Source organism: Labrus mixtus, chromosome 15 (assembly GCF_963584025.1).
Source record: "Labrus mixtus chromosome 15, fLabMix1.1, whole genome shotgun sequence".
Taxonomy (NCBI): domain Eukaryota; kingdom Metazoa; phylum Chordata; class Actinopteri; order Labriformes; family Labridae; genus Labrus; species Labrus mixtus.
In genome coordinates, this window is record NC_083626.1 from 7,967,931 (window position 1) to 7,992,558 (window position 24,628).

General features: G+C 41.0%; 3 protein-coding genes and 1 long non-coding RNA gene across 4 annotated transcripts in view; 2 read left to right on the forward strand and 2 right to left on the reverse strand.

Moving 5' to 3' along the window:
* The window catches only part of LOC132990374 (histone deacetylase 7-like), a 67,953-nt gene extending 66,013 nt beyond the window's left edge, over positions 1–1,940 (forward strand). The window contains 1 exon segment of the mRNA XM_061058613.1: positions 14–1,940. Coding sequence (XP_060914596.1) covers positions 14–56 — 43 coding nt within the window. The 3' untranslated portion in view covers positions 57–1,940.
* LOC132990309 (uncharacterized) overlaps positions 1–24,628 on the reverse strand; it is a 163,099-nt gene that overhangs the window by 98,419 nt on the left and 40,052 nt on the right. The window lies entirely within an intron of this gene.
* On the reverse strand, positions 8,854–10,294 carry LOC132989968 (twist-related protein 2-like). Its single transcript, XM_061057924.1, has one exon. It carries the CDS (start codon positions 9,825–9,827, stop codon positions 9,183–9,185), a length of 645 nt encoding a protein of 214 aa, XP_060913907.1. The 5' UTR covers positions 9,828–10,294; the 3' UTR covers positions 8,854–9,182.
* LOC132990303 (E3 ubiquitin/ISG15 ligase TRIM25-like) lies at positions 18,341–24,491 on the forward strand. Its single transcript, XM_061058476.1, has 4 exons — positions 18,341–19,168; positions 20,795–20,934; positions 22,450–22,617; positions 23,165–24,491. Exons 1-4 carry the CDS (start codon positions 18,551–18,553, stop codon positions 23,871–23,873), a joined length of 1,635 nt encoding a protein of 544 aa, XP_060914459.1. The 5' UTR covers positions 18,341–18,550; the 3' UTR covers positions 23,874–24,491.

Sequence of the window (24,628 nt, forward strand, 5' to 3'; positions counted from 1 at the left end):
TTTTTTCTTCCAGCCTTCCAGATGAGCCGATGGAGCACGACAGCGACTCCATGTAGACGACCAAAGTGACCGATCACCTCTCGCGTTCAGGATTTTGGGGCCCCACCGACTTCTTGCGCTGTTATACGACCATAAGGGGACTTTTGTTTTTTTGTGATGCCACTGAGCCCCACCCATCTGCCTTATTCACACTTCATCCACACATCGAAAAAAAAAACACAATGCTGAACCTCGACGGACCCGCTGTACGACCACCTCAATGCTGGTGAGCACTCAGCTGACGCCAGCAGCACTACCTGCAACCGGGGAACCTTCAGAAACCTCACCAAAGAGCAATACAAGAAGACATTTTTGAATAGACTTTTACATTTCTGGTGACTAACGGAGGAACTTTGTGTGTTAAGTACCAAACCTTTGAGCTACAGACAGAATTCCAAGGAGCACTATGTTTTTACCAGCAGCTGTTTTAATCGCCTTAACTTTGCCTTAACGTCAAACATCAGGTGCAGAAGGAGGACACTTTGGATTATAAATTCCTTTTTCCTTTGCCACTTTGAAATTTAAAAATGCAGACCAAACAAGATGCAAAAAGGCTGACGGGGAGACAGACCCTCAAACGTCAGGAGAAAGCACACACACACAAAATATCACAGAGAAGGCAGCAGCTTCAAATTCCCAGGAGGCGCAGAGATTATCTGTTTTCATGATGTCATAACTCGCAGTTTAACCACTAAAAGAAGACGACAAAGAACTCGACAAAGAAGGAACGAGAGGAACATGAAGATTACAAACTGGTTTTTTTTGTCGAAACAGAGAAAGAGGGCAGATGTCCTCGTTGTTTTTTATTGCACTGTTCATTCCATAATGTGAACCATGAGAAATTCCAAAGCTCTGTGTGGGGGGAGGGGGAGGGGGGGGGGGAGAAACACAACTTTGTAGGTTATTTAATAGTTTTGGATACGATTGTGTTCCCCCACGCTTCATCTGACATGTCTTATGAAGTCTCTGACTCAACTCAAAGGCCGACATACTGTAGAGTTGTATTTGATATGAAGTGAATCTGTAGGCAAAAACATTTAAAAAGCAGGATGACTTTCCCTCTGCTGTTCTGTGTCTTAAATACATTTATACTGACGCACACACACACACACACACACACAATGATGAACTGTGTATCTACCACTAGTATTGATTACTGTATATTCTTGTTTATCTTTGAGACTAAAGGAGCGCTCATTCCGCCGCAGCACCACTTGAGGACCATCGTATTGTTTGATATGAGCAATAATGTTAATGCACTTAACGACACCACCCAAAGACGAACGCCTCGAAGCAGCCCGCTCTCCCCTAAGAGCCTGTACAGAGGTGCACCACAAGGGACCGGTCGACGGGGACTCGACATGTGAAAGACGTTTGAACCTGTGGATTCTGATGAACGTCACATATGCAGACTTTTGAGTACAAAGACCTGGGCCTGGTTTAAACGCTGTCTTTATCATCTAATTAATCCGATCTGGAGTTTGAGGCTTCATTGCGGTCTAATTAAGGAAACTTGAGGCTCGTCATGTTACAATCAACCTGGACAACGCCATAATAGAAATGGCGGTACGTCATCTAAGCTGAATGATGTTTGGAGTAGAGATGCACCATCTTTGATTTCTAGAGAAATCCAATTTATTGATATTTTCCATCTCAAATTGGCCGGTTGCAAAACTTATTTTCCAACCTATTTTTGTAAAGACCCTTAAGTCTCTCTTGCAGTTTTGTATGCCTGAAGTTATCGGTGCAAGGAAAGGAATCCAGCCATCCATTATCTGTACCACTCTTATCGTTTGGGGTCAAGACGGGGATGTAGCCAGTCCCAGCTGTCATTGGGCGAAAGTCGCCAGTCAGTAGAAAATAATGCTTTTCAAAAAAAATTAATTTACTGGGAATAATACGACAAAAAACATTTATTTTAGGAAGCAGGATGAAAACATTTCGTATTTGGTTTAATGATTTTGAATCATTATATAAACCTTTCTTACATTTGTTTAAGCCACCTCCCCTTATTGGAATAATCCAAAACTCGTTTTTCTGGATTGTAGTTAAATCACCAACTCCAAAAATGTTATTGAATGTTGATGACCATGAAAAAAAAGAAAAGCCTTCATTGACAGATACCATAAAGACAGATATCATCCTGCATCCTCAGTTTGTAGCAGAGGTTTTACTTTTATTTATTCATTCGAGCAATTCCTCTGACTGCCCTCCCTCGATGATCATGACGGCAACTTTGCATTCAAGAAGAAGAAATAACAACATCATGTTACATTAGAGGATTATTTTGTAGCAACCTAAAGCCTGTCAGAGTTATTTTGTATGCACACTTCGTTAAATCTTTTAAGGCCTGGATAACCAAAACTAATATTTGTTGAAGAGCGCTGCAGATCGACTAGTATAAAAGATTAAACAAATAAAGATGGTGGCCAAAATAATAAAGAGTTTGTGTTTAAGACGTTAGAGCTTCTTGACTCTGAAACCTTCCAATGAAAAATGATTTTTGTGTTTGTGTGTAAATGCATCTTTTGTAAAAAAAAAAAACCTACACGGGTCGATTTGACCAGCCGAATGAAGAATTGTAATCTTAGCGTCCAGGTAGGAAACTGTTCTGTTCGCTTTACTTTGTCAGACTCTGGGCATTTTCTGCCCACCAGAAGGCCTTGGAGCTTAATATCAAACAACAGGTAGGCAGTAGAAACCAAAAAAAAAAAAACCACAGACGTCCAAATGCTGTCCATCCCAGAAGGCATTATTGAGAACATGTTGCATGGAGGAGGATCGCTGTTCTGTGATTGGTGCAACTGAGAAGTGTGTCATTAGTTTTATTGTTTGTTTATAGTGTTGTAAACAGGATGTTAGACTTTGTGTCTGTTACACAGCGTGCCCAGCAGGTGCATGTGGTGTCTATGAAGTAACCGTAGTGTGATGCATCTTCAGTGTGTGTGTGTGTGTGTGTGAGAGAGAGAGAGAGTGGGCAATTTACACATCTTGTGTAGATTTCCACCATGTAGTTGTGCATGCATTTGCAAGTGTGTGTGTGTGTGTGTGTTTGTGAAATACTGTAAATGACCTCTCCTGTATCATACCCCCAGTAGCTGTTTTTTTGTGTCTTATGCAGAGGTCTGTATCGCCTCACATCTTAATTCCTTTTTATTACTGATGTAATTTGTACCTTTCTTAAAAAAATTTAAACACTGTAAATAGAAACTCCCAAGACCAAAATACACAACACACACACACACAAGTGCCTTAATGCATTGAGTAGTATGTGTGTGTGTATTGGTAACTCTTAACTAACTGGACTTACAGTAACTCTGTATCTATAAACATGACGTTGAAATCTTTGTTTCATGCTGTTCTTCTATCATTTATCTATCATGTGTTGTTTTTTCCTACACATTTCCTACCATGTGTATGTATAGAAAGATGGTCTATTTTGTACTTTGTATTTTTGTCTTCTCTTGATTAAAAAAAAAGTTAATTTCCAGTCACGCTGAGTTTTGTGTCTGTGTACACATCCTAAAAGAAGTGTTGATTTTGTTGATTTTCCACCAATCAAAATAACAATTTTTATCTCCAACATACCTTTGTTCTTGCTCTTGTTCATTTATCCAGTGACTAAAAAGAAAAATGCAAAATATAAATGTTTTTTTGAGCTGTGTGTCAAAACGTTGTTTGAGAAAATGAACTGTCCTTGAATGGTTAAAGATTCAAAAAACGTTATCATCTCTCAGTGACAGAAAATGACTTTTGGTTAGAAGCTCAAGTAACATAAAAACAGTCACACCAATTAGACTCACATAAAATCATACCAAAAGTTCCATTAATAGGTAAAATGACATGTGCTCAGCACGTTAAAAAAGTAGTGTTTATCTGGCCTTGTTGAGAGTAATAAATAAAGTAATAAGAGTTTCTGTAAGATTTCACGTTAGCCATACTCTGAAACGGCTGCCCGAGAGGAGCAGATGAAACCAGTGGTGAAGGGGATGTGAAGGGACCTCAGTGATGCAGACCACTTTCCATTCTGCTGCATGCATGAAAAGTTCTAAAAGTTGTATTTGGGTGGTGTCAGAGGTGATTTTAGCTGCATGCTAGAGGATTCCAGTGAATATCTTCTTCTGCTGTTTGCAAAAATCGCCAGATTGCAAGTAATGGCCAACATCCTCAGGCTCTCTACACATTGGGCCTGACCACAGAAGATAACTAGACTCACATGTATAAATTAGAGTTTAAAAACTGTCTTGATGTCCTTCATGATGGACATTAGCACTTCATCTGCTTTCTTATGAAAATCAAGGTGTCATGTGGATTTGACTGAGACAGAGAACATTTTGCAAATGATTGTGGATCTAAAATCAGACTCTAGGTTTTCAGATGATGAGGAAACATGTGAAAAAGTGTTTAAAGTACATTTTTCAGAAGGTGTGTTAATTTTGAAAAGCTTTGCTCTGGCTGGAGGGGTTTCAGTTTAAGTAGTATTATGTTCGGTGCCACCCCGAGGAAAGTCTGAAACTTATTGGCTTCAGACGTCTTGCCTTGACTGACACGAGCTTATCCAGAGAGGCTGAAAATTATTGTGGAACATGGATCACAGTTTACAGATTTCTTATGAAAGTGAGTGTGGCCTTTTAATGAAGTTATTCAAATAAGTGGAAAGAAAACCTGATGTTGTTGATATGAAGTTTATCTGCTGCTAAGAACTACTGGAACGGCCAAAAGTGGGGAACCAAAAGGTTAAAACCCCTGGAGTGAACTCTCTTTTTATTAGATTTATTTATTCTCCATGATTGTTTTTGTTGTTGCTCACATTGCTGCAGTGTTTTGAACTGAACCAAGAACATGAGAGTACAAGAAATATGAGAAAAAAACTCCTCGGAAAAGTGTAAATGAAGACATTTTCATCCATGAGACTCCATCATTTATTCTGAAATGACTAAAATTCTCAAACTTAAATTTTTCTTGGTCTAGTCCACATGGCGGGTATATTTTTAAACTGAGGTTTTCCTCCTCTGTTCCAAAAAATAATCTTGTCCACACACGCTAACTTCTCAGAAACATCTTTGTCCACATGAAAATGCAAAACTCACTGTTATAACCATGTCAAAAACGATGTGCTTAAAATGTGCCCCGCCATTCCTCTGTAGTGACCAAACCAAGTTGTCCAATGAGGCGTCTCGGCTCGTCAGCATAGTGGGAGAGTAACTGTGTATGTATGTGTGAGCATGTAAAAAGTCCAGTTAGCAACGTTAGCACCAGTGCTAGTGCCATCGCACTAATCTCATGTTAACAAAAAGAGACAGCGCCGCACAACGACGTCAAACGGAGGAGACGTTACAAGACCAACACTCAGTTTTCCCTGTCTACAAAAACCTTAATCTGAGTTTCTGTAAATTCACCCTGGAAGGAGTTTTCCAAAAGGTGAGTTTCCTCCACCTCCGTTGGACTCAGGAGGTCGAGTTTCAGGGGGTTCAACAGTAAACGTGCAGACCATGGAGTAACTAAAGACATCAAACTACATCCAAAGGGGCTCAAAACAGTGCTATAAATTTTCCCACAGCCCTTAATTGCACATTAACGTGTTCTTTTAGGAGGAATTAACTGTTCCTGACTGACCAGGCAAAGGCACACAGACCTCATTAAAAGAAAAAAAAAGAAAAAACGACCGGGGGAAGGAGGAAGTGAGAAGAAAACAAGGGAGACAGTTTAACAAGAGAGACAGGAGACACACAGGGTGTGGTGGCTGTGTAAATGTGTGCACAGTTTCTCATCAAGTTTAACACAAAACAAGGACAATCTCAGGAGGAGTTCGAGGACCGCTTTATTTTTCAGACAAATAACGAGCCCATGTGATGAATAAATCACTACATCCAGTTTACTCTTCACTTTTCGGAAAGCACCACACTCTATATACTTCAACTAATGCTCCTTATAAAAACCCCAAACCCCTCCCTCTCCATCATTAAACTGCTGCAAAACACAAACACACTAATCACTGTCTGACACTGAAGCTTGCTTTAACAATCAGACGGAAAAATACTGAGCAATGAAACGAGAAACCAACAGGACTTCAGCTGCAGCTTGACCTCGATCGCCCGTTTCCGTCTCGATAAGTGACAGCTTCTGGTGCAGAGAAATGTCTTCCCCCCTGGCAGTCTGCATCCTGCATGATCAAGTGACTCTTGTAGCGTTCTTAAATATTCCTTTTCTTCACAGGTGAGGTACGTTAAAAGAAACAGTTCTGGTGCATTTTAGTTCAGGTGATTCTGAGCGGCAGAGACGTACAGGGGAGATCGCAGTGACTTCATTCAGCAGCTGCAAAGAGAAGAAAACAGACGTCAGTGTTGTAAATAAATAAAGACAGTTAGGAGTTTTAAAAGTTACACAGGATAACTTAGTGGCCTACAGGGTGCCCCGTGTACAGCCTAAACACGTTCTCAGGTGCGCACGGTTGCAGGAACATACCACCGTTTGCTCACAATAAAATATAGTAAAGTTATTTTTCAGTGTGTCATAGACTTTTGATTTATTTTTTGAGTTTAATAGAAAATTTAACAAATGTCAAAACCTGATGTTGAGCATTGTAGCATCAATGTGCCAAGTCAGAAAACAACTTGATTTTAATGACGTAAAGAATGCAAAAGTAGGGAGTGGAGCTGAATAGAGAAACGACATCCTGTATGGAGGTAGACTTCTAGACTCTGCAACATTTCTGTGGCCAGAATTGACCAAATTTCACATAGAAACACTGTAAAAACAATGACGTTCTAATGTGGTAAAGTATGCTCTTCAAAAAGTGTAATGAACAGATTTTGGTCTTGTCTAGTTTTGCATTTTGTATATTTTCAGAGTTTAGATTTCCTTTTTTGTCTTAGTTTGTCTCAGTCTTCCCTTGTGTGCTTCTTTATTTGAATGTTTCCTAGTTTAGCCTTTAGTGCTTCCTGTTTTATTTTGTAGTTCTTATCCCCAGTGTTTCTTCTCTTACTTCCTCTCTTGGCCTGCTTTCCGTCCATTCTGATTGACCTGATTGTCTTCACCTGTGTTGTTAGACTCACCTGTGTCTGATGACCTCAGTGTCTATTTAGTTTCAGTGTACCTTCCCTCTTCTGGTCAGTTCATACGGCCAGTTCAGGTGGCACCACTGTACCCACTGTAGTACAGGTGAAGCTGAAAGCAAGCTATAACTCGTCTTATTTTCTTGTCTTTGTTTTAGTAGTTGTTATGTCTGGTTCATTGTACTGTCAGAAATTAGGGCCCGGGCCCCAACCAAACAAAGGTCAGTATTTTTGCTTTAAAGGTGAGAGATAATGTATCGTTGGAGCTCTGATCCACTCTGTCCCATTTTAAAGTTGCAGTGGTTATCAGACTGTCTCTGTAGTTATAAACCAACACATATTAAATCTAACATGCATTAAAGTAAATGCATCTCCTAGAAAAGAAAGGCGAGCCATTCCTAAACATACAAAAATTCACAGGGGGCTGCCTTTGGATTTTGGCCTGAAACTGGATCTGTGTCTTTCTAACATGTCAGTGAAGGTTAGCCCTCTGAGACCACTCCTCTGTGGCTGTGGGACTCACTCAAATGTTTTCTATAGTAAGTCTTCACAGGAGCTGGAAACATACCTCCCTGTGACACTGTAATGATAGGTTCCCCAGCTTCAGGCTAATGGGCAACAAAGTAAGAAGTGCTTTTTTTTCATGGTTAGGATTTAAACACAAACAACATGTCAACATGGAACTATTTGGAGTTTGTTGTATGAATGAAATGAAAGCTGAATCCTTGCAGGAGAAGCTCTTTTGCTTGGCAGTAGTTCTCCTTCTTATAAGACAAAACTATGCATTTTGTTGTTTTTGTTTCATGTGTATAATTATGAATGTTGACTTTTAAAGGAAATAGCACTCAGCTTCTGTTTCAAACCCAAAATGTGGGGGTGGTGTGTTTTTTTGTGTGTGCATGGGTGCATGCTACACCTATGCATCTGTGTGTGTGTGTGTGTGTGTGTGTATAAATCAGCTCTCACCTCCTCCATCACTTCCAGTGGTTTATGGGGAGCCCAGCAGGGAGCCACATCAGCCTCCCCTTTGATGGTGACACACATGATTCATGGTTTTTAGAGACCGTTTGTTTTCATTACGCCTCCTCGTCAGCTCGCTGAAGCTGCATCACGGCTTCGTGCAAGGCAAGCACATTCGGGCCAGAACGAGAGGGAAAGAATTTCAAGAGGAGGAGAGTTTTTTTTTTTTTGGCCTCAGAAGAAACAAAGGGGCTTGGTTTGGGTATGAAGAGGAGAAACATAAGTCGGGATAACTGCTGCTGCCCACCGCTATTTTTTCCACCGTTCGCTCGGGGTTCAGAGGTGGTCGGGGATTCATAACATGTCAGAGTCTCGGAAAGAAGTCGAAGTAGACGAGTGACGGAAAAGTCAAAGGTCCCAACTCTCTTGAAACACATCATTTGTCTTTTTGCAGTTCCTCCGGTCGCTCATCTGCAGTCTCAAGTTGATGCTGTTTCGATATTAAGATAAAACACTTGCTAGCCTACTACAGAGACACAAAAGATAAAATAGATTTGATTTTGGCTCTATGCAAGCACGATAACAAAAGCAATGATGGTGGTGATTTAGATGGGAGAGAAGGTGATGGCATTGAGGATGAAGCCAGAGGTCTAGCCACAGAACCTGAGAGCATGTAGGGACAGGGGGGGTCCAAGACCAACAAGTTGTTTAATTGAAGTTGTTGATTGATGATGTCCATCCTTTGGGATCTGCAGTTTATAGTCAAATCTCTAAGAATCCCATTTTCCCTTTCTTCCAATGAACCCTACCATGAGTGACTCGAGCTGCTTTTGACAAGAAAATTATTTAGCAAATGATCCGTAGATGGATCCGATACAAAGGTTTACAACACTGAAACTTCAGTTTTCACAAAGGGGTCACATCTCAACAGAGTCTCCCAACAAGCATCAGATTGCCAATCCTTCATCAGTGAGGCAAAAAAGATGATCTAACTTGAGGCATTTAAATTGTGTCATTTTCCTAGTGAGCAGCCATAGTTCAGACTTCCCCCTTCGCTCTGAATCAAGTAATAATATTTTCCAGTCACGAGGAATTCATCAGAAGACAAACCTCGCTTCAGGTCGTCGGCTATCGACCAGCAGACATGCTCGACCAGGCGCCCTCCATCCTCCAAACGGAGAAGGCATAGCTGAGTCTCTCGTGGGCCAGGTAGTTACATCCGGCCATCTTAGAGTCCATCTCATCGCTCTGCAGAACCTGATACAGAAAGTCGATGTAGCGCGATGCCAGCTTCAGGGTCTGGATCTTGCTCAGTTTGTCCGACGGCAGCGTCGGGATTATCTTGCGCAATGAGGCGAAGGCGTCATTTAGGGATTGTGTCCGCTGGCGCTCCCTGATGTTGGCGATCACCCGCTGGCCGTGTGGGTCCTCAAGACCCGAGAGACTTCCAGGACTTGGCCCAGGGACAGGAGAAAGGGACTGGCTGGAGGAAGGCGACCGATCTTGAGGGCTATTCTTGATTCTTTTGGGTCCAGTTCGGGTGTAGATGTGGATGTCGTCCCCTGGTGTGACCTTACCGTCTGCTGAAGTGGTGGGAGTTATTGTGGTAACGTGGTCCACCATGTGTGAGTCTGTCTGCCGTTTGCGTCCATTGATGCCTGGTGTGGGTACAACAACAGGACAGGCGTTGGAAGGTGGTTTTACCATGTTCTCCTCATTAGACACCACCCCTCCCTCAGGTTGATCATCACTGGAGGGCTCCTCCTCTCTCATGCTTGGTCACGTTATTCTTCTTTCCACTTTTCTACTCTCCAGGACTTGGCTCCTTAGAATATCTCCTGTGCTTTTCTCTTTCCTTCAATGTCCCTCTCCCCTCCTCCTCTGCTTCAGTTTGCCTCTGTTCTGTTCGTCTTTAGAAACTCCCTGTTGTTGCCGTGTTCTTCTTCTTCTTCTTCTTCTTCAGCAGTTATCAGCTTGACGCTTTGTCACATCCCAACATAGCAAGCCAACGCAGGTGACCTCTCAGCATTCAGTTTTGGACTGCCACAGTGATTCTCCATCCACACGCGAGGAAAACTGCCAATGATCTCATCTCCCTCTCTGTGAAATGCATCAGGAATCCGTGCTGCTCTTATGTCCTTCTCCTATAGCTGTCTGTGAGACAACAGCAACCTGAATCTGACTTCTTAAAGGGAGGGGACCCGTGAAACTTTCAGCTGCCCACCCATCTGACTCACTGATTGGTCTGGAGAACTTCTTTTTTTTGGACAGCTGAGCTTAAAACAACAGGAAGAATGACTCTGAAGCGATTGGTCCGATCAAAGGGACGAGGCGGAGACAAAGGTGCGTCGCACAGCCAACCAAATTGGAGCGTTGTGACGTTTGCTTCTTGTCATAGAAGTTGCCCAAGTTTATAGGTTCCAGATTTCCTTCAAAGCAAGACGCTACCATCCCCCCTCCGGCTGCCTGGTTCTCTGCCCCCCCTTCCCCACCTCTGCTTCCCATCTCAGAACCAACCTCAGTTGCTTTCAATATAGTTCAGAGAAAGGGGGGAAAAACTTTTAAAGCAGCTCCACAAATGTTTTTGTTTCTTTGAAAATTGGACATAGTTCATCTGCGTTTTTATTTATCACATGGTAGGTATGTATATGAAGTGCCAATAAATGTGATGTGATCCTTTTTTAACACAGCCCATTCCAGCCCAATGGAGTCATGGTTAGAGGCTTAGCTGATTACTCTTTCATTTTTAATTTTCATGCGGCCAACCATAACGATAATATCCTGATACAGCGATTCTGTGATAGACAAAAGACAATCGTATAATGATACATCACCGTGTCTGATTAACTGAAGTAAACAAAATGCCCCTTAAAGGGTCAGGCTTCATCTCTTAACTTCTTCTCACTGCTGTCCAACATTATCTGTCTTTTTCTTCTTCTTCTTCTATCCTGCCGTCAACTTCTCAAACATGTCACATGCCAACATCAGGAGTCAAGAATTGGTACAGCAGTGTGTTAAATTGGCAAAGAAATCTTTTTAAAGCGCAATATTTGTTTTTAATGAAATACTGATATTTCGTACCAGCGATTCAGAAATGGTGTCACTTGTCAGGGCTACAATATTTTGCCATTTCAATTTTTATTTTGTCCCACCCCTACTCTTAAGTAAAGTTAATTTGGCAATTAAAAAAATAAAGTTTGCATATTTAAAGGCAGTATAAACTCTGTCATCGGTGACGTGCTTTGAGTGTGGGCTAGTGCACACAAGAGGGAGAGAGCGAGCAGGGAGACAGAGAGGCGTGTGATTGGTTCATCAGATTGATACCTCGTGGCAGACATTGGTTTAAGTTTTTACAGACTTACAAACTCCTACAGATGACGGATTTTCTTTGTTCCTTTTTCAGAGCACATGAATTATTAATTTCTGTCAGGACGTAAAAACAATTTCAACCAAAATCTTAAAAAGTGTATCTGTATCTGGAGTTAATTACCAACCCTGCCTTTAATTCAAAGAAGTGTTTTCTTGTTTTCCAAACAGCAGAGACAGTGTTTTCTTTTGTTCCTTCCAGAGACTTGGCTGCGGTTTGTGAGGATAGACCTGGAGGGAGGGGAGTCTGGCACTGAGTCAGCACTGCAGCCCGGAGGTTTAATCACAGTATTAAGGAAAGAATGAGTCCTGTGGATCAGAGGAGAGGATTGTGGGAACTTTTTTGTTGCTTTCCTCCACTAAGCTTGCATCTACAACAAACCTTGGTCCAGGTTCAATGTGGACTTTACTCTCCAAACTTCTGGGGTGATCCTACGGCATGGCCCAAAGCCACACCCCATGAGTCTTTTGTTAGTGTTGTGTTTTTTGTTAAAAGACACAGTTAGGACTCAGAACTTGAAAATCTCAAAGTCTCTCCAATGAGTCAACCCAAAGATTGCACAACAAGTCCACAACAAGAAGAAAACCCTCTATTGTCTAACCATGGATGATACAATTTCTCTTGAGTCTACTCCATGGCAGTTCATGTTTTTGTTGCCACAACAATACTTCCAGTGGTAGGTGTTATATTTACACATACATGAAAGAAGTTGTTTGAGTTTTTTTTTTAGCCTGAGTTGACCCATTGTTGGATTTCAAGTACAGTACCTGGATTGACCTGGTTTATGTTTCAGAGGCCTCTAGAACATGGTGTGTTTGGTGAACTTAACTGTATTTACTTTACAGAACAACATGGTCCCTTCAGCCACTGGAAACCCAAACCAGAACACATCAGCCTTTAAACTATTTGTGATATATAGAAGGTATCAAATAGTGACATAGTTTTTGTGACTTCATCCATTGGTTTCCAAAGAGGCATTATGAAGCCCAACAGTGGCAGTCGTCAGATTTGAAATGCTGACTCTACCTAACCTTTCATTCGGTCTAGCAGCAGGCTTAGAGGTGGAGTTGAGGCAGGTCTTTAGCCTCCTGCCAATCATCTACAATGCACACACCTGTCACTCAACCAGGCCACACCCCCAATTATGCAAATGTTTGAAATGCTCTAATTTAACCAATACAGTTGAAACCTATGAATATTGTGAATACATTTTTATGCTTTTGCCTTTATTAAGTTAGGACAGTGGATAGAGTGGGGATGACATGCAGGAAAGGGGGCCACAGTTTGTACTTAAACCTGGGTCAACCGCTTGGACGAACATAGGGTGCAACCTTATCGCTTGGCCATCAGCACCCTGATTTTTGTTTAACCAGGCTGTAAATATATTGTTCTCTGCTGTAAAAAAATAAAAAAACGTTTTAATATAGGACCTAATGGGTTTTTCTTGGATTTTGCAACTAGCCTCAAGTGGACACTTTAGGAACTGCAGTTTGGGGAACTTCCACATTGTCTTAATTTTTCAACATCGGCAGTTTCCGCTTGTAATGTAGTCTTGTCTACAAGGGCTACAGAATGAGACAAAAACTCTGTATAATTAATCAAGGTTTTTTATATACATGCAAGCAATGATGCAACAAAAAAACATCGCTCTGCCTCTTCTCCAGACGAAAGCTGCTGTCTCTTCATCCTCTTTTATTTGATCCATTATTGATATTAAACATAATATTGTGGAGATAATGTTTTTAAAGAGACATGTGCAGTTTCTCAAACTTCACAAGACAAATCAAGGCATGAAGTCTCACAATGATCACTTTAATATCAACACAATCAGTCTGGCTTTGAATGACTCGAAATATTTACTTCACAAAGCCTGACTTAAAGTAACATCCTGCTCTCCTACCATGCTCTGAGTTGTTGTTTAAATGAGTTTCCATAAATACTCCCGTGGACACACCGCTGCCAATCGGACGATCCCTTTTCATCTCTCTCTCTTCAAACATCATCAGTAAGTGCGTCCTCTCAGTGGGCGATGGTACACCTGTGATCGATCACAATTATTTACATATCACAGCTCTCATGAAAGTGTTCCTGCCTGCTAAAAATAAATACCTCTGAGCTAAGGGAGTCGTGATTGAAAATGGATATCAGGCTTTGACATAAACACTCGTATATTGGGGCAGGGAGGAGCGGGCCGCGCTCACAATGCTTGGTGCTGTATGGGAAGGCCCCCCGGAGGCTTACTGCGTCTGGAAAAAGAGGAAAGAACACCGGACCCGCTCTGTTTGAACTGCATGCTCAAATGAGGACTTAGCATAAATATTTCCACCAGAAGAAATGGGAGAATGTTATCACATGTGGAGCTTATGTATACACACACACACACGGCACACACACACACACACATGCTTGGACATTCATGTGGCATGCATTTACGCAGAAACACAAATAAAGAGGATACACTTTACAAACAAGTTAGTTAGAGGAGATCAGGTATAGAGTACCGCAGTGATATTTTGTGAAGCTTATTTTCCATCCAATGGCAACGATTGTCCTCTATATGAACAATTTAAAGAAATATTTACCCTCTGAAACCACAGACCATTCACATGTCAAACTGTTAGTATTTGTTTCAGGGCTTTGATTGGATAAAACTAAGGTATATTTCTGTAAATACCAGAAATGTTGCTGGTTGTCTGACTCTATATGACAGCCCTGTTTGACTGGTGAAAAGACCAGGGTGTGCCCCGCCTCTCGCCCAATCACGGCTTGGATCGGCTCCAGCCACCTGCAACCCGGAACAGGAAAAGCGGTATAGCTGATGGATGGATGGATGGATGGAAACTATTTTTTGGGTGATTTTGATATCGGCTTGTGAAGGGACTCCCTAAATACATGCTTGTTTGTGTGAATGGGTAGTTTTGTGTTGTGCACATACCAGTGTGCCCAGTTATTGTCAACGTCAAGTTGTTACCTTTAACCAGTCATGACTGCACTTTCAAGCAGCACTATAGCACTTTATTTTAATTGCTACCATTCCAGGGACATTTTTAACAAACAGAAACATTTTTATTTTTCTTGGTTGTATTCCATCAGGTTGTGTTGCTTTGTCTTTTTATCTGTTGTGTTTTTGTCCACTGCTGTAAATCAAATTTCCTTACCACGGACAATAAAGGTCTGAACTGAACTGAACTGAACTGAACCACAGGGTTTGTATTTGACGTTTGCTCAAATATCTGTAACAAACCTGTGAGAATACACTGACTAATCATGCTGATAAAGCTGTACAGAACTTGTCTGTGTCTAAATATATTTTCCTTAACTGGATATTTTTAATTGGAATTATTCTGTGCCAAATTCCCCTCTAAAATAATGGAGTAAAATATGTTAGTGCCACCCACTGGATGATAAGTAAACAACCTATAGGGAGACTTTCTTCAGTATCTGGAAGGTTTATATATTTCTCCTATTGTGGGAGGTGGGGGGAGGGGGGAGATGTTTAAAGTAAGAGCTCCTTTTAAAATGTTTGCTGATGTGTACAACAGCGCTGAGTTCCACACTGAAGGACTTCAGCCAAAAATGTAGTGTCAGACGGAGTCTTGATGAAGGAGTGATGAGATCATTGCATTGGCCGGAAGTTGAACCCCGTCCTCCTGCAAGAAAACATCAAATCACAATTTGAATGCTGCTGCTCAAAGGATGATATTGAAGGCTTCACCACAAGTAACAAAATTGAGCTACCTTTTAAATCGAAGTTGAAGACACATCTGTTTACAGCTGCCTTTAATTTAACAGCTTTAATAAGATTTTAAACTTTTACTCTGCACTGTAATTATTATTATTATTTTGCATCTTTTAATTTATTTAATTGTATTTATTTATTTATTTTTATTTAAATTAATTTAATTTGAATTATTTTTATTTTAACATATTTTCAGATTTAATAATGATTATTACATTTTCTATTTGAATGTTTCTTTTCTTTCCTCTGTCATGATGCTTTTGATGTCTTGTGTGAAGCACTTTGAATTGCCTTGTTGTTGAAATATGCTAAAGAAATAAACTTGCCTTGCCTTGCGTTACCATTAAATGAAGTGAGCATTTTAGTTGTTGTTGAAATGACTCCTAATGTACACAAGGTGGCGCCAGAGGTGACTCGTTGTAGTCTTATTCAATGTGTTTATGATGACTTGTTTAATATGATCATGTAAACACAAAGCTGCATGCTCCTCTGATTCAAGATTATTCTCATCGTGTGTACAAAATATTAAGACTACTTAAGAATGGAAACTGTAGAGTTCAAAAAGTTCAACCTTGAGAAATATTTAAGAACTGAACTGAAGAAATACCTGACGGCCCACCACTGTGCTATGAAGAAAAATGTATTTCTTTAATTTGAGCAAAATCGAAGTTGAATTTCATTGGTAGAATACCTAAAAACGAATCATTCTTTAATTTAATCAATACAGTTGGAACCTATGAATATTGTTTTTTGTTTTTTTTCTATATTAATGTTTAGGCTTTGCATTTATTAAGTTAGGGCAATGGATAGAGTGGGAAATTGGGGGGAGAGAGAGTGGGGATGACATGCAGGAAAGGGGGCCACAGTTTGGACTTAACTGGTCAACTGCTTGGAGGAACATAGGGTGCAACCTTACTGCTTGGCCATCAGCACCCTGATTTATTTTGTTTAACCAGGCTGTAAATATATTTTTCTCTGCTGTAAAAAAAACCACATTTTAATATAGGACGTAATGGGTTTTTCTTGGAAAGACTAAAGATAAAGTACCTGCACTTATCGGGTATTATGGAAACAGTTGGAGTCACAACTTTCAAACAGTTCGGCTTCTAATTTTAGAGAAAATTTTCACTTTCACAGAAATGTTGCAATATTTTCTTTTTCTTTACCTTTCATGTGTTGTTGATCGTGATAACTCAGCGGAAACTTCTTATTGATGTATCCCTCTGGGTTTTAAAAATATAAAAATAAAGAAGACAACCACAAGAAGGGAGGTGAAAGTGTTTCCCCTTGAAGTGTTTACAGTCAACAGGCTGCGTCGCAACACATGATTGTACTGTGTGTACAGTAGCAGGCTCCTCCATTTACTCTACATCCACGCTATAAACAGGAACAGTGATGCTGTTGGATCAAATCAAAACAACGTCTCAGATGCATGTCTTGTTCCATTCTAATAACTCTTTCTTTATTTTCCCTTTTTCCAATCTTTTATTGAGATTTACAACAAACGTTTCCACAGCAGAAATCATTCAAATGTATAAATGATACTTATGTGTACCAATAAGACAATTATGCAAACAATAAGCCATGTGTTAGAATTCAAATTAAGATGAAACTCTTCCAAACAATCAGATGTTATATCCTCCATTTAGGGCAGAGAGAGACATCGATTGATATTTTGTTTGATTGTCATAAAAGCACACCAAAACAATTTCCCCATGCGGCTTGTTCAAAAGGTTTAATCACAATAAAAATGTTCAGAATTTGGATAACCACTCTTTTTCTACAAAGGATCACATCATCCATTTCACTTTAATCCTGGTTGTTTAAAGAAAAACTGGATAGGATCACCCTGATCCAGGTCCAGACTGTTCAGGATTACCAGTTCTTAGTGCTACTTTGTCCACAGGGGGCGCCAGAATCCACACAAACAGAAAGATCCTCACAGCTGCTTTAAAGTAAATTCTTAATGTTTGTGAATGATGCTTTTTGATGATTAGTAATTGAACAAACAGGAAGTGTATCCGGATCAAAATCAGGATTGATGAACCTGATCCCATCCGATTAGTTTCTCCTTTTATTCTTTTGAACAAACGGATTTCAAGACTTACTCTTATCAGATATCTTAAATCCTGTTGGATTACTTTTGAACAACTGAGCCCAGGTCAGTGTGCAGATGCTACACAAGATAACCTTGCCTTACCTTAATGTTTTCTCTTGTGAAAGCACTGAGGTCAACCATCATCGTCATCAGCTGCTCCTGAATGTGCCTAAGGGAGCACTCACACTAGGCCCAGTTGCCCCCTCTCCCCATTCCCCCGTTGATCTCCGCTCACACTGCTCCAGGACTAAACGGGCCTGAGCACGGTTACCTCTTGTACACAAAAGTATTGCTAAACATCATCATGAAGCGTGCTTAAGTTTAAAAGACAGGCGGAGTCCAAGATAAAAAACGGTCAAGTCCGCATCAGGACATCCAAAGTCAACACAGCTGGAACTTAGGGGTCAAAGTGCTTGGACACGGTACAGGTTGCCTTATGTGAGTGCTTAAAGTCTTTGCAGTCGCTTTTTCTAACCTGAACAGCTTACCACTACCATATACGACCTGGCCTCACTTTTGAATGCTTTAAAACCTTTTTGAAGACACATCTCTTCTCTCTTCAAGATGGGACAGATGAAACTATTATTTTGATGTATTTTGTTATCTTGTTGTACCTTTTTAACTTAGTAAATCCTGTTGCTAAACCTTGGTTGTTCTCAAATGTGCTTTATAAATAAACTGGCCTTGATTTGACTTATATGGAAGCCCTAAGCGGATATACATCAATACCTTTCTTTTACTCAGTTTCCCTGGCATAATGAATACAATTCTTGTGTTTTCTTGAGATCTAAACTCAGTTTTCTTTCGATTAATCAAGACTGAACAACAAAATGATCAACATTAGACTTTGCATGGAGTATTTGTGCTCTGTAGCTTCCAAGGAGGAAAGAGTACTCCTGACATTTACAGTAACTCTTTCTCAAATTTCCAAAATGAGTTCACATGTCTCATATTTGGACAGTCAACAGCAGCCCTTATGCTGGTTTGTGTTCCTGCGGCACAGGTAGCCGGGCCTCTTCGGTAGGAATGCTGCTCTGAACACATTTGTAACTGCACCTCCTGCCATTCTGATAAATAGTTAAGAGGTGCAGACTTCCTTGTTTGCTCTGCATTCTGCCTGTTGTTACCTGTTGTCACTGTCTCTGTTGTTTCAGTGCGGTCAGGAGGAAGCGACTGAGAGAAGAAGAAACAAGAGATAAAAGGTGGTGGTGAAGTCGGATGGAAAGGAGGTTTTGACTAAAAGAGTGCGAAGAGAAGAAAACTGATCGATTAAAGCTTCATCAGCTCCCATCATGTCTTCTTGCAAGCCGGAGGAGCAGTTGGCCTACGAGCTGAGCTGCCCCATCTGCCTCCAGCTCTACTCAGATCCGGTGGTTCTCCCCTGTGGCCACAACTACTGTCGAGTCTGTATCAAGATGACAGCGGACTCTGTCGTCGAAACACTTCCACGTTGCCCGGAGTGCCGTGTGGAATTTCAGAGCGTGAATACCCTGCAGAAGAACTTTAAACTCTGCAGCATCATCGAGGGTTACCAAGCCACTGCCTCCCTCCTGAGCAGGCGGACTGAGACCGAGTCCGAGGGTGCGGAGGTTTTCTGCGACCACTGCATCGACGAGCAGTCGCTGGCGGTGAAGACCTGCCTGAAGTGCGAGGTGTCGCTGTGCTCCAGGCACCTCCAGAGGCACCAGGAGAAGGAGTCGTTCAGGGGTCACACTGTGGTGGAGCCCGCGGGGGAGCTGGGGATGAGGGGCTGTGAAATCCACCGGCGTCCCTTTGAGTACTTCTGCTCCAGCGACATGGCCTTGCTGTGCGCCACGTGCTTCGTAGAGGGCTTTCATCAGACGCACGACATTCTTACCTTCAGTGTGGCCGAAGAGGAGATGAGACGAGCGCTGGAGAGCCGCAGCAAGGTACCTCACTTTAATGACAAAGAGATTCTTCATACTGTAGTCTTGAAGCAGTGCAGCTTCATCTACAAATAGAATAACATTACTAAAGAATACAGAGGGCCGTGTTTTAATAATCAGATGAATGCTTTATTTTTAGTTATAATATTCTCAATACCATCCTGGAGCTTTCTGTGGGGGGGGAAGCATCTTAAACCTGCATTTTTCCTAATGGCAAGCAGGGGGCAACTCCACTGGTTGCAAAATTAGTCAAACTGTGTGGAAAGTGTTTTAGGAAATAAGCAATCTTCTCACTTGATTTATAATATTTCCTAGTGTTTGTGGTCCTAATCGCTTTACTTTCATGTTTCCATCAGTACAGAAGGATCTTCATCTTGTATGATAATTACATTAAGGTCCCATTTAGTGAAGCATACAGCAGGATATGTTTTAGTGTGACTAAGTCTTTACTAAAGGGACCAGAGAAAAAGTCTTATCTTTGAACACTCTGAGAAGTTTGTTGTTGGTATATTTGTTGTTGTTTGTTTTTGCTAAAAAAAAATTTAAAAAATCAAACAGCACACAGATCAGAATCTTTGGGTGCTGGGTGCTAGACAAACAGATATAAATGTAAAAGCAAAAGGCAGACTAAGTCAGCACAGCAGCAACTGCTCCAATTCTCATTTGATGAAATGCATCACAACATTTGAGGTGTCTCCTAGCCTGTTGGAGCAGCTCCGACTTACTCTTCCTTTTAGCTTTGTATTTTTGCTAACCAAAATGATAATCTAATATTACAGTTACCATAAACTATAGATGTACCCAATCACAAATCGGTCCTTGCCCCGGTAAAGCCCCCTCACGTATTTTGGTAGTTTTGGTTTCTTTTTAAATAACCTGTAAAAACAGCCCAACATATTAGTCAAGCTCCCCCTTAAGCACTGGGAGAAAAAAATCCTTCTGCCATCCCTGGCTAGCAGTGGTCTTAACTGATGACTTAGTTTTTCCTTGCCCCCTCCCTCCCCTCAAGATCCCACCTGTCATCCAAATATGGTCCATAATGGCTAAAAAAAAACTCAACTCAACAAAACAAAACTCATGGCAGCAGCCAAACTCAAGGTTTCAGAACATTTTTCCAGAAAACCAGTGGTCGACACCATGGTGGCTAAATTGTCCAATTGTAGTCTATGAATTTAAAACACATGAAAATAATGTTGAACGTTTTCTTGGGTTTGAACCAGTCGTTTAGTTTCCTTTTAGAAGTACTTCATAAGATTGGTTTTCATTAAATTCAGAAAACAGACGTGTAAACAGACAGAGTGGTTTAAAGAGTGCAGATTGTTTTGTAATGTTGACGAGGCCTTATGTTGTGGAATGATTCATTTTCAGTTTTGAAAGTGGCCTGAGGCACATGGCTCATGACGCTTTAGAGCGGTTAAGTAAAAAGAATATTGACGTGAGGGCATAATGACTTAATGAATAGGCAAAAGGGAGTTTTCTGTTTTGTTCCAGGTGACAGATTCACATTACTCATGTGGTTATGAGTCCCTTCTTAACACCCTGTTACCAGAAATAACCACCTAGTCCTTCCAGATTTTCTTCTTACTGGTGAACAGACAGCTGCCATATGTGTTACATGTTTGTTTGCAGATGGTTTCCAGTCGGCTGCAGGTGACTGAGAGTCTCCTACAGAAGACGGCCGAGGAGCAGGGAGCGTCTGAAGCTGTGGGAGACAAACTGGTGAACACGGCCGTCACAGTGATGGAGAATATCGCTGCTCTAGTGGACAGGTAATAGTGCACTCAGACCATACTGCCTCTGAAATGCAGATACACTGAAACACTTAGTTCCTGAACACAGTTTTCTGATCTGAGATCTGACTTTGAGCAGTGTCAGATTGTTTGTTTGCTTTCCGTGTCCTCATCCTGCTGTTTGGATCATGCAGGGCCTAGCTGGACAAAGGAAAGGTGATGCCACAAACATTTACAAACCTTTCCAGTCTAGACTTGATTGCAATCAGGACCTGCTGTTTGTTCAATTTAAACGAAATCTGATCAAACCACACCTCAATTGTCCTGATGGAGCAGATAGGCTGTGTTTGGACTATTATGTAAGGATGTTTTTTTTTTTTTTTTAACACAACTAGAATATATAATGCTTGAAGTCATGTTTCAGAGGCTTGAAGTGGACGTCCACGAGAGCTGCTTCCCTTCTTTGTGTGGATAATAACACTTTAAAAACACACAACATCAATTCATTTGAAGCAACATCCTGACACAACAGGGTGAATTATAAGATATCTGCACGTGCATGATGTTAAAATTCAAGTCGATACATATGATAACATAAACCCAGAGATGTTTTTTCTCTATAGTGAGTCAAATATAAAACATACTTATTTAGTAATACAATGAAGAGCTGCCCCCCCCCCCCCCCCCCCTCCCTCTAGATTTACAGTACATAGTAGTTGAACTGGTTTATCACCTCACACAGTAGTTAGGCTACTGTGTGAAGGCAGTGACAGTGCAGTATAAAGTATTTATATCAGAAGAACTTTCCGCTGTCAGGCTTGAAGAGCAGGACCGGGCAGTAGCTCCAACAAATAAAGATGCGTGCTTGTGTGAACCGATCCTTTTATGTAACCAATCTCGTTCATCAAGATATTATTTACACATGACCACATTGCTGGTGAAATGCACATGAAAAATATCTAGTTTTTAGAGGCTAGCAGCACATTAACTCTGAGATCAGTGGTGCTATAGGCTAACATTAGCATGCTTACAAGCTAGCAAAACAATGCAGACATGCTGGCATTAAGAAGGATTTTTTTTATATTTACCTAGGCTAGGTATGTTTGCTAGCATGATAACATATTCCATTAGCACTTAAAATAAAGTTGTGGCTAATGGGAGGAGGGTCGAGGTTTGCTCATAAATCAAAGCAGGCTCATGAATAAATTGAAACTTGAATGTGGTCGTGGTGCTAAATGAAGAGTTGGACGGTCTCTGCAGAGTTCTCACAATAGTTTTAGAGATTACATTTTTAGCACATTTGATGGCGATGTTCACCAAAGTTATAGAAGCATTTCACTCGAAACAATAATCACGATGGCGCTCGACGGGGACAGAAAGGTAACATGAACAATGCAGGGAAGGAAATAGAAGTTATGATGCAGGGCTAGTCTTTGTTTATCTCTGAATGATTTTCATCAGTCTGGTTGTTCTGTTTACTTTGTGAGCACAGAACAAAAAAATAACTTCCCCCGAGTTGACCTTCTTTTTAAAATGCTGTTGTGTTGTGTTCAGGTACAGGGAGCGTCTACATGTAATGTTGGAAGAAGAAAGAGGCCATCGCAGAAACAGCTGGCAGCAGGGACTGGGTGCACTCAAGATGCAACAGCAGCAGCTGCAGGAAGCCCAGCAAAGCGCCCTAGAGGTCCTCAATGAGACGGACACATGCGTCTTTATAAAAAGGTACAACAGAAGACTTATTAAACTTTAAGATGGGATAAGATAAAGATGTATTTATCCAACAATGAAGGGGTTTTCTGTGTTAACAGCATCAAAGAAACCACACAGATAAATGCATAGATATTCAGATAACAGTTGAAGAAACTGTTTAAAAAAAAGTTGCAAACACTGTAAAAAAATGGACATGTTTAACATTGCAAATATTAAAGAAATAAGTAAGAAGCATGGTTGTCATATCAGCTTGCAAACAAAAGGACTCTGCCGTCCCCTGCTGGCAGGTAAAAGAATGACGGTCCAAGTCATCTGCTTAGCGTTTCAGACCTGGAGGCAACATCCACTTCTCAAATACAGTCTGTTATTGTTACACTTTGTGCAGATAAGTCTGCACGCGCACATCCAGAAAACATGTTTGCATGCACTTAAGATAATGACTGTGAAGTCACTCAGCCTACTTAAGTACAGACATGTGATGCTAAGTAACAAAGCAAAGCACATGGTAGCTAGTTATGTCAAAAGAGATCAGCTGAATGAATTCTTATCCTCCCTCTAGGTTCATGCAGATTGAACATGAGCTGAGAGAAGTTGTCGCAAGTACCACTCCTTCAAAGATCCCCTCAAAGGCTCCGCTCATCACCAAACGTCTCCAGGTGGGCCTCAAAACCCAAGACTTCCGCTCAGAAATGACCCACCTCGTAGACTCCCTCCACATCCTCCTTAACCCCTTGGACCTCACTTTTAACCTCGTTACCGCCCACCCTAGCCTGATAGTCTCCAATGATCTGCGCACAGTCAAGTACAGCTCCACCAAGCAGCCGTATTGTGAGCACCCAGAGCGTTTTATGACTGCACCCCAGGTCCTGTGCAGCCAGGGATTCTCAAGTGGCGAGCATGTGTGGGTGGTAGAAGTCGGTCCCAATACCCAGTGGTCGCTGGGTGTGTGCTACAAGAGCATCCTTCGCCGTGGTGATCACAGTCGCCTAGGACACAACTCTGTGTCCTGGCGGCTGCAGCGGAAAAACGGAAAGCTGACGGTGTGCCAGTCCTCCTGTAATGTGGCTCTTGGAGAAATGACCAATTATCCACTGACGATTGAGGTAGCTCTGGACTATGAGGGAGGGACAGTAATATTTCACAGCACCAAAGGGCGCAGGGAGCACCTCCATACCTTCAGGACTGTGTTCAGGGAGCCGGTTTACCCAGCGTTTAGTATCCATTCCAACACGCCAGAGTCCTGGATCACTCTGCAGAGTGGGATGTAAACTTTGTTTGTTATCTATAAATTTCATGCAAAAGGGATCTTTGTGTGGGCTGTTAAATCAATTAAATTGGTCTCCCACTTACGTTTTTTTTGTATTATTGTATTTACAACATTCATTATTGAAATATGTATATAAAAGTTCAGATTTATTTAAAAATTCAATAAAAAAAAGTGTATTCATGTGTAGCCTTGGTGGACAGATTGACTTCCCTTCTCTTAGTTACGAGTTTGAAAAATGAATTTTATTTTGCAGCTGTCAATTCATAGTTTTGCTACACTGAATACATTCTCAACTACAGGGAATCAACACTTTACTATTTTATGCTTTTATATAAAAAGTGTTTTTCTGTCTAGTATGACTGTAGTAGGACTGTTTACATGACCTTGAATTATTTTGTTTTTCCTTCTCCTTTGTTTAATCTGTCTAATTTGGGTAGTTTGACGTATAATAAACATTTTAAAAAATATATATATTTCTCCTTTTGATATTCACTTTGTCTCTTTTTTCTAAATGTTGTATGAATGTTTTGTGTTTCCCCAAAGTTTTCTCTATAAAGTGAACACTGATGTGTGGACACTGATGTTTATGCTAAATATCCAGACATGCTTGTAAAGGATGTAAAGTGCTTGTCTTTCGTGAGAAACGTTCATGTATCGGAGTTTTAAATAAGTATGACATTACGTAAAGTAAGCCTATTTTTGGTATAGGTTTGTATGTGTCTCTTGACCGTTAACGTAATTCAATCAGGTGTTCTT